Genomic DNA, 21256 nt, shown 5'->3' on the forward strand with positions numbered 1-21256 from the left:
CATGACGTCGTAAGAGAAGTAATTAAGGCACTGTATCGTTGATGCACAAGATCCACTCCTACATTGGTAGCCCACTCAAGAAAGACATTGCCTGTAGAGATATAATGCACCTGCTACGACTATGATAGGGTCATGACAACATAGTGAAACATGTCTAGTGACGCTGTGATATCTTTGTTTCTTCCTGGACTGCCAAAAAATTATCTTGCAAGTTTCACTTGATATATCTCTGGTACACTAACCAAAGATTCTGCAGGAATTCCACTTTGGTGTGTCATCGACTTACCAAATACATGTTTACAGAGAGGGGAGAGTGCTGTCACGCAGCAACTACAACTAATCTCGTTGTCTACATTGCGAATTATCTGTGTCTGCCATCACAAGATCAATGAGGTGGCGATGAACGTTCCAGTTGGTCGCTTGCTCCCTTAAAATGTCGATGCACTGTAAAGAGTAAGAGGTAGTAGCTGTCAGTTACAAACAGGCGCGAGAGCAACATTTTACCTCCTCTGTGACAGAGCTACAAACAGCTATATCGAACTCACAACGACATCTTTAGAAACTTTGTCATCATAAGATGTCTCGCTATGTCCAGTAGCCAGTAGATTTAGAGGTGTTGTTGTTGTTGTTGTGGTCTTCAGTCCAGAGACTGGTTTGATGCAGCTCTCCATGCCACTCTACCCTGTGCATGCTTCTTCATTTCCAAGTAACTACTGCACCCTACATCATTCTGAATCTGCTTGGTGTATTCATCTCTTGGCCTTCCTCTGCGATTTTTAGCCTCCACACTGCCCTCCAATACTAAATTGGTGATCCCTTTATGCCTCAGAACATGTCCTACCAACCGATGTCTTCTTGTCGACAAGTTGTGCCACAAATTTCTCTTCTCCTCAATTCTATTCAACATCTCGTCATTACTTACATGATCTACCCATCTAATCTTCAACATTCTCCTGTAGCACCACATGTCGAAAGCTTCTGTTCTCTTCTTGTCTAAACTATTTATCGTCCACGTATGACATCCATACATGGCTACACTCCATACAAATACTTTGAGAAAAGACTTCCTGGCACTTAAATCTATACTCGATGTTAACAAATTTCTCTTCTTCAGAAACGCTTTCCTTGCCATTGCCAGTCTACATTTTATATCCTCTCTACTTCGACCATCATGTTATTTTGCTCCCCAAATAACAAAACTCATCTACTACTTTAAGTGTCTCATTTCCTAATCTAATTCCCTCAGCATCACCTGATTTAGGTAGACTACATTCCATTATCCTTGTTTTGCTTTTGTTGATGTTCATCTTATATCCTCCTTTCAAGACCCTGTCCATTCCGTTCAACTGCTCTTCCAAGTCCTTTGCTGTCTTTGACAGAATTACAATGTCATCGGCGAACCTCAGAGTCTTTATTTCTCCTCCATGGATTTTAATACCTACTCCGAATTTTTATTTTGTTTCCTTTACTGCTTGCTCAATACACAGATTGAATAACATCGGGGAGAGGCTACAACCCTGTCTCACTCCGTTCCCAACCACTGCTTCCCTTTCATGCCCCTCGACTCTTATAACTGCCATGTGGTTTCTCTACAAATTTTAAATAGCCTTTCGCTACCTGTATTTGACCCCTGCCACCTTCAGAATTTGAGAGAGAGTATTCCAGTCAAGATCTAGAGTTAAAAAAACATAAAATACTGTGGAACTGCTATTGAAAATACACAGATCAGTTAATGAAACTGTATCACTGAATACTCTGCTAACTGTGTTTCGTTCAGCAACTACTCTCACAGTCACATTGTCGTATTTATGTTGTAATCTGAGAAATCTATTTGAGCATGAGAAAAGACTTCACATGTATTTAACATAGCCATTCCTTGCATGGTATTATGATGAGACACTAGTTGTATTAGTTTAGGGCGTATTAATAGCGTATCCCGTTAGGTTATTGAACAAAATAGACACAAATATCAGAGAAATTGTCAACAACATACTCCGCTTCGTTATCGAAAACCGTCTGATGATGCGCAGGTAGTTCTTTGATCCCACGCATGTTGAGACTTGCTGATTCTGAGTTAAGCCACGTTTAAAGCGCAGTCGTCAAAACAAGACAGACAAAAACGAACAAATTTTCTTGGTGGTTGATCGATAAGGGGCGAGAAAGGTAAACACTTGCGGGTGACAGATCAGAAGGCGAGCGGTAGGAATGTTTGCCAACCAAACCCTTTGGTGCTGTCTTCAAAAAATGGTTCAAAAGGCTCTGAGCACTATGGGACTTAACATTTGCGGTCATCAGTCCCCTAGAACTTAGAACTACTTAAACCTAACTAACCTAAGGACATCACACACATCCATGCCCGAGGCAGGATTCAAACCTACGACTGTAGCAGTCGCGCGGTTCCGGACTGAAGCGCCTAGAACCGTTCGGCCACAGCGGCCGGCTGCTATCTTCCAGGTCGCATTTGTTATTCTGCGTCTGCAAGGGATTTCATTTGTTGGCAACAAATGTCAACTGCGGAGGACACATACCTGTGAAGCAGTTATTAACACAAAACACCTTCTTTGTATCACCAGATCTATATCAATAACAATACATTTTGTGGACGTATACAGCCCATCGTTTGAGATAATGTTTGCTATGGCTTACCCACTATTTTCTCCTCATGAAGTTACGATACGGTACTTCAAATCGCCATCAGGCCGCACTGATTTAGGTTTACGGTGACCCTAAATCTGTTACGCCAAATGGCAGGATCATTCCTTTGAAAAGGCACAGACGACTTCCTTCCCCATCCTTCCCAGTTTGAGGTTCTGCTTCACATCTAATCTCGTTTTCGACAAGACGTTGTACCGTAATCCTCCTCCCTTTCTTTTAACCTCAGTATGACCTCAGAAGGCAAGTGTCGCATGAAGGTTAATTTGTCGTCATATTTGCCAGTTATCGAATACTCTGTCATCGACCATAGTAGTAAATCGCAGAAATGTCCTTCATCAACGCCTGTGTCTCTTCCTGAATGTGTGATTAACTTACTTCGAAACGACGGTACTTGAAACGATACAACTCAACTTTCTCGATAGCACAACACTCCAAACAGGGCACAGGTGGTTCGAACTGCTTTCACCCTTTTATTAAACACAAACAGAACATAGCGTCAAATGTCCGTTTTAGACTCCGTTTTCTAATGCATAAACGATTCTCCTCATAACGTAAAAAATGAAAAATATTGAAGTTGCCATGGCACGAGATAACTACAAACTTGACCAAAATAAGACCATAGTGAAATACGCTTATAGCAACATGCTATACAAAATCGCCACAGAGTATGCTGCAATATAGTATTACGAGGGCAGTTCAATAAGTAATGCGACACATTTTTTTTCTCGGCCAATTTTGGTTAAAAAAACCGGAAATTTCTTGTGGAATATTTTCAAACATTCCCGCTTCGTCTCGTATAGTTTCATTGACTTCCGACAGGTGGCAGCGCTGTACGGAGCTGTTAAAATGGCGTCTGTAACGGATGTGCGTTGCAAACAACGGGCAGTGATCGAGTTTCTTTTGGCGGAAAACCAGGGCATCTCAGATATTCATAGGCGCTTGCAGAATGTCTACGGTGATCTGGCAGTGGACAAAAGCACGGTGAATCGTTGGGCAAAGCGTGTGTCATCATCGCCGCAAGCCAAGGTCAAGCAAGACTGTCTGATCTCCCGCGTGCGGGCCGGCCGTGCACAGCTGTGACTCCTGCAATGGCGGAGCGTGCGAACACACTCGTTCGAGATGATCGACGGATCACCATCAAACAACTCAGTGCTCAACTTGACATCTCTGTTGGTAGTGCTGTCACAATTGTTCACCAGTTGGGATATTCAAAGGTTTGTTCCCGCTAGGTCCCTCGTTGTCTAACCGAACACCATAAAGAGCAAAGGAGAACCATCTGTGCGGAATTGCTTGCTCGTCATGTGGCTGAGGGTGACAATTTCTTGTCAAAGATTGTTACAGGCGATGAAACGTGGGTTCATCACTTCGAACCTGAAACAAAACGGCAATCAATGGAGTGGCGCCACACCCACTCCCCTACCAAGAAAAAGTTTAAAGCCATACCCTCAGCCGGTAAAGTCACGGTTACAGTCTTCTGGGACGCTGAAGGGGTTATTCTGTTCGATGTCCTTCCCCATGGTCAAACGATCAACTCTGAAGTGTATTGTGCCACTCTTCAGAAATTGAAGAAACGACTTCAGCGTGTTCGTAGGCACAAAAATCTGAACGAACTTCTCCTTCTTCATGACAACGCAAGACCTCACACAAGTCTTCGCACCCGAGAGGAGCTCACAAAACTTCAGTGGACTGTTCTTCTTCATGCACCCTACAGCCCCGATCTCGCACCGTCGGATTTCCATATGTTTGGCCCAATGAAGGACGCAATCCGTGGGAGGCACTACGCGGATGATGAAGAAGTTATTGATGCAGTACGACGTTGGCTCCGACATCGACCAGTGGAATGGTACCGTGCAGGCATACAGGCCCTCATTTCAAGGTGGCGTAAGGCCGTAGCATTGAATGGAGATTACGTTGAAAAATAGTGTTGTGTAGCTAAAAGATTGGGGAATAACCTGGTGTATTTCAATGCTTAATAAAACAACCCCTGTTTCAAAAAAAAATGTGTTGCATTACTTATTGAACTGCCCTCGTATATCATACGCAACGCCGCATAATACTATACCCGTTAATTCGTGTGCAGAAAAGTGCGCTGGAGATCATAGGCTCTATGCACGATGCGTCGCGACCACTTGGGCGGACGCCAGTCTGTATCAAGCGGCCGTTGGATGATGGCGCTGAAATTGGTCTTACCGTGACTGGCGCCCATGAGCCCTTTCACAAAAATGTTTCCACAAGATTTTTTTAAATACTGGCTGGTTAGAAAATGAATGAAACTGTCTCTGACCTTGTGTCAGACTGATGCTCTTGGCAGACAGATGGAATATGATTTAAAAAGAAAGGAAAAGGATGGGTCTGATGTCACGGCTTTACATTCGCACTGCATTACGTTGACTACTAGACCACGAATAGGTTATTCACAACAGCAGCTTAAGTGGAAGTCAACACTTCTTGTACCCTGTGCTGCATAACCCATTATGACAAAAACACGATGCTAACACATGTTAAAATCGGTGGTTGGTTGGACTGCAGCTAGCATGTAATGGGTAAGGAGTGGGTTCGATTCCCGCTCGGCGTTCCATTTCTTAACAACCACAAACATACTCTCTTCATTTCCAATAATGGCAAGCAAAGAATGCAGGAATGTGCCCTGGTTCCAAGTCAGCATTAAACATGTCCTTTCGCTGCTGACAGGAACAAAGTAGGATTAGTTTTGGCTGACAGAGGCGGAAATCGCTACTTGCAGAAACTCTGTCTCTAGTAAGCTTTCTTAGACAAGTAATGTTATTTTAGTTCACGAACCAGTTGTCATGTAAGATCATAGGATGTTCATTTCTTATTTTAAGTGGCCTGGAGATTTTGAAAATATTGGCACTAGACTGGGATTTGAGCTCCGATTCCAATTTTTCTCTTGATTTGAACTCTTCAAGATGATAGTGTCCCGTCATTTCGTTGTTTCCTCACGATGCCAAACTCCTCCAGCCCGCTACGAACGGCGCGATCGTAGCTACCAGTGGAAGGGAATTTGATAGTTGACACCTCTTCATGTGGGGTCAACAGCGACAATATGCATAGGGTTGGAGTCACAGGCAGCAAAGAAACAGTAAATATTTCACATCTACTCGTAGCTATAAAAAATAGCCAAAGGTACCGGGTTCGAATTATTGCCGGGCAAAAATCATTTTTTCGTCGTTTCGGGTTCGAGTATCACGCTGTTGGTGAACGTATTTAATACCTGACATCTAATTTTGCTTAGTTAACAATTCATATAGTCACTGATTTCTACTCTCCATCTATCACCACAAATTAATTTGATGGCATTTCACACTTCTGCGTTGCACTTCATTACATATCTTTTTTGGTTACTTCTCAGGGGCAATACAAGCTTCGTGGACTTACCGGTGCAAGGCTAAACGTATCGTCATTTCTTTCCAGAATACTTATACTGGTGAACGCTTAGATATTTTACATCTCTTTATGCCTAGTCGAGTCTCAGTCAGCACGCAAGCCTTGTTTGGTTAACAGTGCGTTCAAATTCGGATCCCCAACACTTCGTCACGTCCTTAAATGTGTGTGGTAATACTTCTGCGGTGTTACTTATTTTAATGAAGTTTAATTTACAAGCGTTAAGGACTGTCTTATCTCCAGTAACTTGTTTTCTAGTATTTGTTGTATGATTGTATTGGTTTTACATCTTGACTGACCGCCGTGAAGAGCAGTGTTCTCTGTAGTCTCTTGTGGTACCCATTGCGTACAATCAAACGACTGTACTGCAGAGGGTTTCGAGGACCTGCGACACAGCTATGCTATGCTGGTTGCATACAGTCAGGTGCGGCCTACACATTGGAATTCAGGGGTGGCCCGCTTCTTGTGCTATCGAATGTACATACATTGTCCGCACAGTCGAGCGCATATGACAGCACACATTCCACTGACTGATCTTGCGGAAACGGTAATATTTCATCTGCCACTTCTTTCTCATTCTGTGAAATTTCTTGGTCTCCTTACTGACGATACGTTAACTTCGGCAACTGTTGTAGATATTATGCAATATTTGCAACGTTTGTCGTTGCCATTGCTCTCCTTTGTATCAACACCACTAGCACTGTAGCACTGTTGTGAGTTACTCGTCGACTAAGCAGTTCAACTATGGTCCGTTGCCTTATGCTAGGCTCACCATTGGATTCTTCCAGTCTCGCCCCACCCACCCCCTCCCCACCGTTGTCATTACCAGCCAATACTTTGGTTGCATGGTAGGCAATATGTGGGGTCGTCGAATGCCATAAACATCATTGCATCATTGTCCTTTTGCAACCCAATACTCAAGAGATTCCACCAGCGCATGGGCTGTAACATCTCAGATTTCTTGACCGATCGTTCGGACGTTTTCCCGAGACAAATTTATCACCGTTAGAGATTAACGTGGAGAACAGTTCCACTAGGACATTTCTCAATTGGAAAAGCGTTATCAAGGCGACTATTGCCTGTATTTACGAAAAGACTTTCCTGTAGAAAATTATCGCAGGAAATCTGGAAGTAAACATTTTTAGGCCTTATTCTTTACTTTTCTTTACTCTTATGTTACTCATTTCTTTGATTCCTCTATGTAATGGCATATTAGTTTGCTCTTTGCATGTGGAAGCCTTGTCGCGGAAGCGTACCATTTTGTCATATACACACAATACATAGGCTACCGCAAACATTTACAAAAACATTATTACATAAAACTAAGACCGGTACAGAATTATGTCATCCAGAAAAGGTACATACTGTTTGTGTAACTGAAAAAAAAGGATCTTTTTACCATTGTAATCAGTACTCGTATATTTGATAGGGATTATTAACGGTAATTAAGTCTGGTAACTCGCTTAAAATTAGCGTGTCTCTAAACGGCAAATATTGTATATAGCCTAGTAAACAATCAAACGTTGTAAGAAATCTTCTGTAGTCCGTCGAAAGGCGGCAAAGCCACCATTGATTCTTCCGCTCCTCTGGCCTTGGCAACAGTCAGTTTCCATTAGAGTAGCAACGGCCATTTGTAGACTCCAGGGAAATTCTTGAATTCCTCAAAGGGGTAGGGTAGATTGGTGCTCACTTAGCGAACGACGGTCGTCCGGCAGCAGCACTGCTCCCCCTGTGCGCTCACCTGTTTCAGTACTCTGGGGAAGGCTTCCAAATCACAGAAGGCCGATCGACTACTGCTCTGCCGCCCATAGCCCCGATAACTACAAAGCTCTGACTCTGGTCTTACGAGTGCCACAGATAAATTACACAGAAAAGCGTCACACATCAAACACTCGCTTTGCATTCAAGGGAAAGCTTTCAGATCGCAGCCCATTCGTCTGGTACAGATTACTTTCAATTTAGAATGAGATTTTCACTCTGCAGCGGAATGTGCGCTGATATGAAACTTCCCGGCAGATCAAAACTGTATGCCGAACCGAGACTCGAACTCGGGACCCTTGCCTTTCGCGGGCAAGGGCTTTACTGACGAAGTTCTGGCGGAAGTGAAGCTGTGAGGAAGGGGCGTGAGTCGTGCTTGGGTAGCTCAGATGGTAGAGCAATTGCCCACGAAAGGCAAAGGTACCGAGTTCGAGCCTCGGTCCGGCACACAGTTTTCGTCTGCCAGGAAGTCGCTCTCAATTTAGTCGAAAGGCGCGTAGAATCAAAGTTGTGGAGGTAGTTAACCATGTTTCTGTATCGTATCAATAGTTGTCACGTGTGCATTTGCAGCGTATTGTGTGTGTGTGTGTGTGTGTGTGTGTGTGTGTGTGTGTTTGTTTGTTTTGTTTGTAGACCGGTGTGGACTGGAAGAATTGGGATTAGTGTAATTCAGTAGGGGCACTGTGTTTACCCCTTTCAGTTAGAACCAAACGAAGCCTCGACTTTAACGTCCCTTTCAGTCGGACGGATCACCGAGAATTATATACCTTCTTCACTTAATACTTCCGGGCTGATAGGCCATGGTCGAAGTATAAAACTCTACCCCGACGTTTCGTCTCCGACTGCGGGAGACATCCTCGGAGGTACAGTGGCGAAATGCGAAGAAAACACGAGGAAGCGGTGGTTATAAAGGCAGTAGAGAGGGCGCCACTGCCGATCACGTGGCGTCGGGTATGAGATTGTCTCTGGTAATGCCAACATTCTCGATTGAAAGTAATCGATCATCACGCTTTCGGTGCAACGCTGACATCCAAATTTTATCCAGTTTAACACCGACGCCACGTGATCGACAGTGGCGCCCTCTGTACTGCCTATATAATCAGCGCTTCCTCGAGTTTTCTTCGCAGTTCCCCGCTGTACCTCCGAGGATGTCTCCCGCAGTCGGAGACGAAACGTCAGTAGAGAGTTTTATACTTCGACCGCGGTCTATCAGCCCGGAAATTTTAAGTGAAGACAATACCGGCCGTGAAAGCTTACATTGTATGATCATTATATACCTTCGTTGAACGAGACATTGCGAACAGTTTTGGGATTTATTTGCGAGGTCTGGTGATCAGAAACTTTACGAAACCACTTCTGTTACCCTTGCCAGACAAATACAGGTGAGAAAAATTTCTTTCACCACTAATACTAGAATCGACTCCCTCTCTAACGAGAGACAGAGCATGTATTGCCGACTTCGGTTTTGGAAGCCGATTAGATTCTTCTAGATTTCCCTAACTCACTCAGAACAATTAGCAGACCCTAAATCACTTCAAATAAATACCCTAGATTGTTTCTTCAACAATCACTCACCTTTTACTTAAACTAAGCCAACGCTCACACTCGCTTTCGGAATGATTGGTATGATACTGAAACCTAGAAAAAGAAAGATTTTACAGAATACTGCTTCTAAGCAGAGCGAAATCTTGATTCATTCAACTTCGTGTTCGTGGTTGCTGGCGGCTGAAGAAACAGAATGACGCAAACATAATGTCAATAGAATATAACGCTGGACAACGCAGATTTTGGTCTCAGTCCGACAATCCTAACTCAAATTATCGTTGTTTCTATGAATCGCTGCTGGTGAACAAGGCAATTGTTTCCTTATCAAAGGCTCAGACGAATAATCGTACAGTTGGGGTCTGCTAAACTAGTGCTCACAAAAATATAAAAAAAGTAATTAAAAAGTGTTTGTAACAGGGCTCAGCATTCGCAGCTACCGTATGTCGACATCTGGGAGACAACGTTAACTTATTGGACGCCGGCATTTGGCACGTATTTGGATGAGAATAACTGTGAACGAATTTTCGGAAGGAAATAGTGGCTACAGTCACATTCGAATGTGCATTCATATGCACATTTTTGCGACTTCGGAAATAAGGTATATGACCTTGCGTGTTCAACTGCTGTCGCAACTAATGGGCTTCCAGAACTGAGAATAACAGAAAAAATACGTCGTTATTAGGCCAGATCCGTAAGATCTTTCGCTTGAATCCGGACGAATTTCAATTCGAATTTCCCGCCATATCATAGTTCCGCCAGAGTTCAGGTTGGCGTTCTTGAAAGCCATAGGCATCTAGTAAACAGTCAGAACCTCAAAATGGCCGAGATGTTACTGAGAAGTGCGGAGAACAACAGAATAGCTCCGATTATCGAAAGTTTTCGCAGGGGGCATTCGCCCACCGAAATAGTTCGAGTCTTCGGGTATCCGAGATCAACTGTTTACGATATTGTGGCCAAGTATAATGCTTCGGAGAAGCCTGGGGAAGGTTCCGCTAGCCCGGCGAGGAAACTTTATTCGATGAAACACGTGTAACGACCTGCGGCAATCATCGCAAAGGCTGACGCGCTGATATCTGAGGATCCGGGGCAATTGCTAAGGAAATTGGCGTCAGTATTGAATACCAGCGAGCGAACAATGCGTCGGGTGGCAGTAGAGGACCTCTTACGAGCCATTTAGCCCAAAACTGGCTCTCGGATAACGTTGACATGTTCTGGTCGAAGGAGGTCTGGCCCCCGAATAGCCTGGATTTGAACCCCCCCCCCCCCCCGACTACTATGTTTGGAGCGTAGTTGAAAGAGTTACGAATAAGACGAGGCACCCTAATGTCGCATTTCAATCCATATCTATCGAAGTAGCATTCGCGAATATGGACAGCGCTGTTTTAAAGAGTGTGTGCGATCGCATCAGCACAAGCTTGGAGGTAGTCATTGCGGATGAAGAGGGTTACATCGAATAATGTTACTCTTGAAATATACCACTACTTATATATAAGAGGATTTTCATTTTCATTGGTATTTTGTTTTAATAAATTTGCTTCAAGGAAAACGTTTCATTTGTCTGGATTTCAGCGCCGCTCCCTGTACTTATTAAACATAAGGTATACATTTGAAATCTGTACCCATGGTAGACTCAAATGCACAACCTCCGCATTCGTAGACAGTGGCGATGCCCCAATAGTCGTTAAAAATTTGGTCTGATATGCGAAAGAATCAGAACAACGAATCTCTAGTCCAACCAAGCAAGTTCGTAGCAATGTGCTTAGCACTGTGTTGTGTTGTGTTCCTGGGGGAAAATGATGGACCAGTTCGAACAGTTAGGCCAAATTCAAGCTGAAACGCAAGGACTAACTTTTATAGTTCGTATAATTCTACTCCGAGGCGAAGGCGTGCAAAATGATAGGGTTCAAATGGCTCTGAGCACTATGGGACTTAACATCTGTGGTCATCAGTCCCCTAGAACTTAGAACTACTTAAACCTGACTAGCCTAAGGACATCACACACATCCATGCCCGAGGCAGGATTCGAACCTGCGTCCGTAGCAGTCGCACGGTTCCGGACTGAGCGCCTAGAACCGCGAGACCACCGCGGCCGGCAAAATGATAGGGAACAAGGACGCACCGGGGAATATTGGACGGAAAGCGCTTCTTCCGCTGTCCTCTGAACAGCACTTAAAAGGCTGGTGTAGCAATAAAAGCACCAACAATAGATTTATACAACATTGTTTACCTCTGATATTAGAAACAACTGAGATTTAAACTAGAGAAGAAAAGTAAGCGAGGATTGGTGGAAGGAACTGACTCCAACCGATGTTCATTATGTGATTTCTGACTGCGTCACATAGTAACACACAGGAATTCGATGACATCATTCACAAACCAGTTAAAGTCTTTAGAGGTAAAAAGGACATACTACACAGTGTCTTATTTACAGCTCTTCTTGTAGTGTTCTGCAGTCGGCAGGAAAGAACGAACGATCGAGTTTGAGCACACTTTATTATGACTAAAACGCCTTCTTGGCGTGCACTAATTTCCAAACACAAGAACAACAAGAAGCACAACAATTCTTGCGGTGGCAAAAACCAGATAACAGTACAAGACAATGAAAAGAAAATAATAACCAAAATACTACTCTCCTCAATTTCAAAGATACAACTTTCTACTGTATGCTACGGAGAGTGTCTACTATGCTAGAGCCGGCGTAGGTACTCGGCGGAGCTGTCCTAGCTGTAGGCTCTCTGTAACATGGCTTTTCACGAAGTAGTTCCATGTTTATGCGGAAAGTCTGTTGTTGTTTACTTCCACTGACGATGTTTCGATCAGAGCTCTTGAAGAGAGGTCGGCAGCCCACCTTCCTTGTCTGTTGTGCAGGCCGTCTAGCTGATAAGGGGCCGCTACGACACTTATATTCATGTCACCATCTGTGTAAAGAATCGACATTTTATAATTAATGACTCAGTCAAGGTTAGCAACATTTTTACCGCACGATGACACTGAAGCCCCTGAAATCCGCTTTAATAGCACTGTGCAGCACAGGTTCCAAGTATTCAACATTCTAGTATGCATGGGAAGGACCAGTTGGTTGTCGACTGGAAAAGAATTATGGGTTTCTTGGAGAAACGTATGTCGGAGTAGGATTTACACTGGTTACGACATACAGCAGACTTTTCAGAAGTTGCAGGTACAACAGTCTGAGTGGTTGACTGATCTGGCCTTGTTACGTCAGCCAACACAGCCTTGACATTTTGGTACTGCGAACTGCTCAAAGTAAGATGAAATTACATTCGTTATGTTTCCCAAAGGCGCGCACCCCTATTGTTGGCTTAGTAATGATGGCGTCCTCTTGGGTAAAATATTTCCGAAGTAAAATAGTCTTCCATTTGAATTTCCGTGTGGGGACTGTTCAGAAGAATATCGTCATAAGGAAAAAAAACTGGTTTCCCACCGGTCGGAGCGTAGAATGTTAGATCTCTTTATCGGGTTGGTATGTTAGAGAATTTAAAAAGGACAATAGATATGTTAAAATTATACTGGAAATAAGTGAAGTGCCATGGCAGGAAGAATAGGATTTCTGGTCAGGTGAATACAGGACCATCATCACGAAATCAAATTCGGTACTGCAGGAGGAGGTGTACTAGTGAATAACAAAATAGGGATCCGGGTAAGCTACTATGACCAGCACGCTGAACGCATTATCGTAGCCAAGACAGGCACAAAGCCAACAATCACGACAATGATTTAAGTTTAAATGCTTAGTAGCTCCGCAAATGAAGATATTGACACAACGTACGAAGAAGCTAAAATAAATTATTCAGATACTTAAGAGAGACGAAAATTTAGCTACGACGAGGGACTGAAATTCGATAGTAGGAAAAGGAAGACATGGAAAAATAATGGAACATGGACAGAAAAAAAGGAATGAAAGGGGAAACCACCTGGCAGAACTTTGTACCGGGCGTAATTTAGTATTAGATAACGCTTGAATTTGGAATCATGAAAGAAGTTTGTATAAGTGCAAGAGACGTAGAGACGCCGAAAGGTTCCAGATAGTTTATGAAATCGTAAGACAGAGATTCCTAAACCAGATTTTTAACCACAAAATATTTGTAGAGAAATGTGTGAACTCTGACCATAATTTATTGGTTATTAACTGAAGATTAACACAGAGAATATTGTAGGAAGGTATTAAATTAAAGATGTGGAATCTGGATGAACTGAAACGACGTGAGGTTGGGCTGAGAGTTTCAAAGGCAGCATTAGGCAAAGATTGACTCAAACAGGCGAATGGAATACGACAGAAGACAAATGGGTAACTTTGACAGCTGAAATATTGTAGGCAAAAGAGAATCAATAAGGCAAAAAGACAAGATGGAAACCATTGACAAACATACAACATATTTAATCTAATTGACAAATAGAGAAAGTATAAAAACGTAGCAAATTAAGGAGGCAACAGAATTACGGACGTCTAAAAACTTAGACTGACAGTGAATGCAAAATGGTAAAGAAGAAAAACGCAAGAACGTAGAAGCATATGTAACTAGAGCAAAACTAGGGGAAAATATAAAAATACAGGAAATTAGTAGACAAAATGGAATACATTCGTCTCAGTAATGGTATTGACATAAATTGCAAAATAGCTCAGCAGGAATGGCTGAAGGACATATGCAAGGTTGAATAAGCATGAATTACTATGGGAAAGATACACTGGAAGGTTCCAGATGAAATAGAGTTGTAGGCACCTCTGATGTTATTCTGTCTGTATGTTGAGCAATCCGGCCGTAAAAGAAATGAAAGAGAAATGTGGAAGAGGAACTGATGTTCATGCAGGAGAAGCAATATTTTTGAGAGTTGCCGTTCACATTGTAATTCTATCAGAGACAGCAATGGACTTAGAAGATCAGTTGAACGTAATTTATGGTGTCTTGAAAAAAAGTTGTAATATGAATCAATAAAACTAAAACAGCAGTACTGGAATATATTAGAGTTAAATCAGGCGATGTGAAGGACTTAAACTATGAAATAAGACACTAAAAGTCGTCGATGAGTTTTGCTATCTAGGCAGCAACGTAACTGATGATGGCAGAAGTATATAATAAAATGCAGACTGGCTATAGCAAGAAAAGCGTTTCTGAAGAAGAGAAATTTCTTAATATCGCATATGGGTTTAAACGTTAGGAAGTCTTTTTCTGAAAGTATTTATAAGAAGTGTAGCCGTGTATGGAAGTAAAATATGGACAATAAATAGGCTACACTAGAAGAGAATACAATCTTTAGAAATGTAGTGCTACAGAATAATTCTGAAGATTAGTTGGGCACTTCGAATCACAAGCGAGGAGGTAGCGAATCGAAATCGGGAAAAAAGAAATTTTTTGGAAATTTGTGGTAAGGTCTTATGGGACCAAACTGCAGAGGTCATCGGTCCCTAAGCTTACACACTACTTAATCTAACTTAAACTAACTTACGCTAAGGACAACACACACACCCATGCCCGAGGTAGAACTCGAACCTCCGACGGGGGGAGCCGCTCGAACCGTGACAAGACGCCCAAGACCGCGCGATGAAAAAAAGAAATTTATGGCCAAAACTAATTGAGAAAGTTTTCGATTGATAGATACATCCTGGGGCATCAACGATTCGTCAGTTTGGTAATGGAGGGAAGTTTGACGCGAGACCGAGGCTTGAATACAGTAAGGAGGTTCAAATGCATGTCGTATGCTGTAGTTACCAGAGATAAAGCGACGTGCACAGACAGATTAGTGTGGTATACTGCATCTAACATTATTCAGACTAAAGACCACAACAACGTATGACATACAAAAATGAGTACGAAACAGACTGTGACAGGTTTTAATGTGGTCCAAGGACTAAATTAAAATAGAATAACGGAGTTGTTCGAGTAGATGAGCGGACATTAAGAACTGTGACTTGATTGTCTATGAGTGCATTCGCATCAGTCAACTCCGCATTTTCTTGCAAACCGTAGCCTAAAAGGTTGATTATGGTAAGTGCTTAGTATATAAAAATAAAATAGGGTTTGATTCCTCGTCACCACCGCGGTCTATGGAGAAAAACATTCGTAGGAACAGTCTTTCACAGGATACTTACGATCATCTACCGGACAGCACAGTCAAACATTTAGCACCCTAGCTCGTTATAGAATCGATTAAGCCTCAGATTCGGTCCTTCGGCCGATATGTCCAACTCTCCATGTAGAGGAGCCGTCCGCATCAGTTCAGCCAGGCGCCAAACAGTTTAGTATTCACACTAATTAGTTGCTACTTCTTGCACTGTCAGTGTCGCTTCTTGCCAAGATCAGTCAGCAAAATACAACACTGGCGTTCAATATCATAGTACGAGACATGCTATTACGTGCAGTATCGAGTGTGTGTGTGTGTGTGTGTGTGTGTGTGTGTGATAGTGAACGCTCATTATTATATAAGTCCTTAAAGCGTAAGCTTCCACCGGATGTTCTTGAGAAAACATTCAACTGTAAATTTGTTGTAAAATTTCAAGCTTGTAGTGGGTAAATATTTAACCTTACTTAATAAGAAAAGTACTAAACAAACTTGTACTAAACAGTGATAGCGAAAAATGTCGTTATCTTACAATTTAATTTTTTTTTTTTTTCAGCTGCCACAGATTGAAGCAAACGGCCATGAACTACAAGGGAGACGCTTTCGAGTTGAGAATGGAGAATCACTGGGTGAACGTGAAGAAGTGAGTAAATAATATTACTTTAATTGTGTACCTGAAATCATTTGGAGAATATTGACATGTACATAAGACTGTACTCGCGCTGTTAGTAGTTCTTACATGAAGTAAAATGTTATAATTATGCTGCTGCTTTTAAATTTGATTCTCTTTCAGTACACTCATGACTGCTCGACCACGTTGGTTATCACTTTGTACGTACATGTTTTTCCTATGTCATGTTCCGTTTGACCTCATTCCGTACAGGTAACATTCCGTGGCGCGTCCAGAGATCTTTGGCCATTTAGTGTATTTCCATTGTCTGTTGGAGACCTAAGGTGTTTACCTCCAGTACTATTCTACACAAATGAAATGTAATTAAACATTTTATTTTCTGAGCGCTATCTCCGAAATTTCAGTGATGAGACTTCACCACTGTGTTGCCATCAGCAGCGTGGGAATATGTCGCCTGCAGTTGCGAGCCGGCACTGTGTCGCTGTCCACTCCGACACTGCCGTAATCTGTAACACAGCGCTACAAAACATTCACACCCACGACGCTTGCATGTATATGGACATTTAAAAGCGACAGAGCTCTGCTCCATATAATGGTCGACAGCGTTTAAATTGTTCTAAAGTTTTTACTAGGAGACAGAAAAATAGACATAGCAAAAATTGGTCTTGGTGCAGGAAAATTTAGACAGAATATACGTTCTAGGGCTTCGATACCTGGACTCTATCTTGAGAGCTACTTATCTAAGAAATTCCATAGATGATATGTTGTCATTGACATCTAATATATGATGGAAGCGTTAATTTTAAGCTAGAGGCATCTGTTATAAAGAAAAAAAAAATACAGGAAATTGGGTAAACTGGATATAAAATAAAAACCTGAAAGGGACATCTGGAGAAAAATAATGGGTGAAATGTAAAATAAAACAAAATACTTAATAATTCGGTCATGACACAGCACATAGTATTACTTTTTGGACATCTCTTAAAAGTGAACGAGAGCAGACTAACAAAGCAAACAAAAAATGACCCGTATATCGGTAAGAAATCAGCAGTGAAGTGTATCACAGAAATAAGGACAGAACTAGAAATAAACTGTACCAAAGATTTAAACTAATTTGATACATCTTAAGGGCTAAATAGAAAGTCTAGAGAACAACGAAAAATAAGAAATCAGTCACAACATGGACGAAAGAAAGAAAGAAAGAAAAACTGAAAGAAGACATTAACAGAGGAAGAAATGTAAGGAAGTCTGTAAAAAATAGGAATCAACTAAGAAAGGATAGGCATTTATGTTGCTGAGTGACTTACTTTGGTCAATAAGAACTTAAAATCAGATTTCCTTTTCATGTTAATTATTTTACCCCACGAATGTTTTCCAGCACTTGACTGATTTTTTTTTTTTTTCGTGGAACAGTTTCAGTTATTTAACTGGCACAGTCCGAGTAAGGGACAAACAGTAAACTTCTCCAGCTAATCAATCATACATTTGTTTTTGGCTGTAACATGAAGGTCTCGAATGTCGCTGACTCACGAGTCGCTCGTCATATAGAATCCTTCACAAAAGATCTGGCCAGTTTATTCATTATAAATTCTCTCAAAGTTTCGAATGAATATTTTACATATTGCGGATGTTGGGATGTGTTTGTACTCCAAGTTAAGAGCCCGCCGTTGTTGCCGAGCGGTTCTAGGCGCTTCATTCCGGAACCGCGCTGCTGCTACGGTCGTGGGTTCGAATCCTGCCTCGGGCATGGATGTGACTGCTGTCCTTAGGTTAGTTAGGTTTAAGTAGTTCTAAGTCTAGGGGACTGATGACCTCAGATGTTAAGTCCCATAGTGCTCAGAGCCATATGAACCATTTTTTCCAAGTTAAGAATAATCAAGAACTTTAACTTGCGTGTTTGCTGATCTGTGTGTATAAATACATTAAGTTGGTTAATTTTATTCCCGTGGATGTCTAAAATAAAGTAATTTTGGTTATAATTGTACTACATTCCGTCTTCTCAGCCTGAGATGATTAACATGTTCACGCTGGCGTGTGCCACCATTGCCTCGCGCTCGACTCTGCCAATAATGCAACTAGCAGTACCCTAGTGTGTGTTGTACAGACCAACATCCAGAAGCAACGAACAGCTGTGAATACGCTTCTGTGTCATCCTTCAACGAGAGAGCTTTTAAAAAATATGTGTGAATTCCTCAGGGACCAAACTGCTGAGGTCATCGGTCCCTAGACTTACACGCTACTTAAACTAACTTATGCTAAGAACAACACACACACACACACACACACACCCATGCTCGAGGGAGGACTCGAACCTCCGGCAGGAGGAGCAGCGCAATCCGTGACATGGCGCCTCAAATCGTACGGCAACTCCACCCGGCAAGAGAGCTGTCTTAACAGAGGAGGTATTACATAATTTGCGATCCATAAGGTGTAAAATTATTTTATGTGACCTCTCGTTGTTTTAAAAGAATACACTTACGGCACTTTCAAAATAAAAGGCCAAAGTGTGGAAACAGTAGCGTAGGGGGATTTGAATACGACTACCACCTCACGGAGAGAAACAGGAAAACCAATACCGCCGGATGAAGGAAATCATGAATACGCGAGGCGACCCACAGCGAAAAACACAGTTCACAGCGCCAGCGTCAACGTGTTGAAGTTTTAATAATGGTAAAGAAAACTGTAGTTCACAGACGATTTGCTTTAGTTTTGTTCCAAACATTTCTGAGATCAGGGTTTGAGTTCCCATCCTTGTCATTAGATAGTGAGAACAGCCTCAGATTGAATACGATAGTGATGGATTGCAAAAGAGCTATCCCAGCATTCGCCTTACACGATTTATGCAAATTTCAGAAAATCCCTCCAGAATGTTAGTTTCGTGTCTTAAGCAGTCCGACAGTTCGCTCTCTTACTCAGCTCGAGGATAATATAAGATAGATGAACAAATTTCATTCTACAATACCATAACACTTTCAACAGATTATCAGACAGGTGAATTTTAAAATCACAGAAAATACATACACGCAAAAAAAGCAAGCCACAGTAGGTGAAGGTGAAGGGATAAGCTCCTACATTTGATGACACAAACCTGTAAGCTAGAGGATAACAGCGTGGCACACAAAACATCGAATCAATGTCTGTGGGTGGACAAGCGAGGATTTGTCAAACGAGCGACGTCGTGGAAGTGAAACGAAGAGCGGCGTAAATGCATGTGATTCAGGCTTCCATCTTCGAGACATGCAGCTGTTATGCCACTGTTTTTAAAATACTTTTTACTCCTCCACAGATTCAGCTGAGGAGCCAGCACCTTCTCAAACGGAGATTAAAACCACTGACACTGTTCTGTTCGTCATGTCTTAACATTCATTCGAGTACTAGCGCTGCTTTTCGCTCTTGTCCGTTGCTTTATCGAACAAGACTAAATTTAAGTGCATACAGTTCTGAGAGTACAACAAACTTCCTATTATCGTGCTTTCCTCTAAACGCCAACACGTTACAAATAAGGCTATTCGCACTACCATGATCCTGCATAGACCTTTGTTGACCACAACCGTGATTGAAATTCATTATGTGCTGGCATGATTGCGTTCAATCGTTATCTGCGAGAACCGTTTCCTACATTTTTACTTCCATTAAGTCAATCTGCTACGATAAGGCTACCGAACAGTATTTTTTTTTTCAGGGTGACACATGCCCTAATCCTGACTTGTAAATTCGTGATTCTTATTCTCTGGATCTGTGATGAGTACTCAGTACTTCCTGTAAGCAATCAGCTTCTATGTATGTTTTAAAAAATATTTGTTCTAGTGTTCTAGTTAACATCGGATAAAAATTTTGTGCTATAGCTAGCTATATTTATGTTTGGTTTAATATGCAAGTATTGTGAGCTAATTAGATATCAACGTACCCGTGGAACAATGCACTAAAATTTTTTAATGATCTTTCATACTTTTAGGATGAATTGAATCGTTGCAGGTGGATGTGACAGCTTATGTTTTGTATATTTAACAGAGACTGGAAACAAAGCGTAACCACATAAGTAATACGCTGCAAAATATCTCTTTAATTGTTGGAATTTTTGCTTCATGTTTTGTCCTTAATGTAATTCCTTTGCCCTGTTTTCGTTTTGTATCTGCACTAAATCTATACTCCGCAGGCCACCTTGCGGTGTGTGGCGGAGGGTACTTCGTGTACCTCTGTCGCTCTCCCCTTTTCCTGTTCCAGTTGCGGATGGTTCGCGGAAACGATTGCCGATAAGCCTTCGTGTGGGCTCGAATCTCTAACTTTATCTTCATGAGCCTTTCGCGAGATATACGCAGTAGGAATCAATATATATGTTGACTCTTCCAGGAAGTACGCGCTCGGAGCTTTAACAGTAACCCACAGCGTGATGTTCTTCTTTAGAACTTCTCTGTCAATCCTGTCTGGTGCGGATACCACACTGACGAGCAATATTCAATTATTAGTCGAATAAGGGTCTTGTAAGCTCCCTCCTTTCTTGGTGGACTACATTTTCTGGGGATTCTTCCAGTGAATCTCAGTCTGGCATCTGCCTCTCCTGCGATTAGTTGTATGTTCCACTGTAAACCACTCCGTACGCATATTCCCAGATATTTTATGGAAGTAAGTGCTTCTAGTGATTGTTCCGCAGTCGTGTAATCAAACAGTAGTGAGACTTGCCATACAAAAGAGGCCAAAATTAGTGGTCTTTAAATTTGTGAATAACATAACAGCCGACATTATGACTACGCAACCAGTGTTTAGCAGCGTTTCACTTATTGGTAGGTAACTTATTGCGCAATATGTAGACTATCTAGCGAACCGTTGAATCGCATTGACACAATTGAGCTTCAAGTAAATGAAATTATTTTAAAAGTAAAACAGTTCTGCGAAACCCTGAAGAGGAAGCTGCAGATCTAGCATACAATTAACCGAAATTTACGCAGACTGTTAAATAATATATCGTTATCACCCAGAACCCTGGATGTTGTCTGACGGTTCCGGCGTACGTCTGGAGTTTCAGACAACGTTTGTCAATGTAGCCCTGCTTTCTTGAAACTGATCCCAAGGGTCGATGAACCTCTTTTTGAATTAACGATGCTGAGATCGACATTCAATGCTGCTGCTTCCAGCTGTGTGAGTTCATAATTAATAGACATCACATGCCCTTCTATCTCTTCTCTTACTAGC

The 21256-nt window shown here is 42.0% G+C and overlaps 1 protein-coding gene across 1 annotated transcript in view; it reads left to right on the forward strand.

Annotated features, from left to right (window-relative positions):
- LOC126183925 (GTPase-activating Rap/Ran-GAP domain-like protein 3) overlaps positions 1–21256 on the forward strand; it is a 662070-nt gene that overhangs the window by 383610 nt on the left and 257204 nt on the right. The window contains exon 3 of the mRNA XM_049926272.1: positions 15992–16078. Coding sequence (XP_049782229.1) covers positions 15992–16078 — 87 coding nt within the window. The remainder of the gene's footprint in view (positions 1–15991; positions 16079–21256) is intronic.

This window comes from Schistocerca cancellata, chromosome 4 (genome assembly GCF_023864275.1).
Source record: "Schistocerca cancellata isolate TAMUIC-IGC-003103 chromosome 4, iqSchCanc2.1, whole genome shotgun sequence".
In the NCBI taxonomy this organism is placed as follows: domain Eukaryota; kingdom Metazoa; phylum Arthropoda; class Insecta; order Orthoptera; family Acrididae; genus Schistocerca; species Schistocerca cancellata.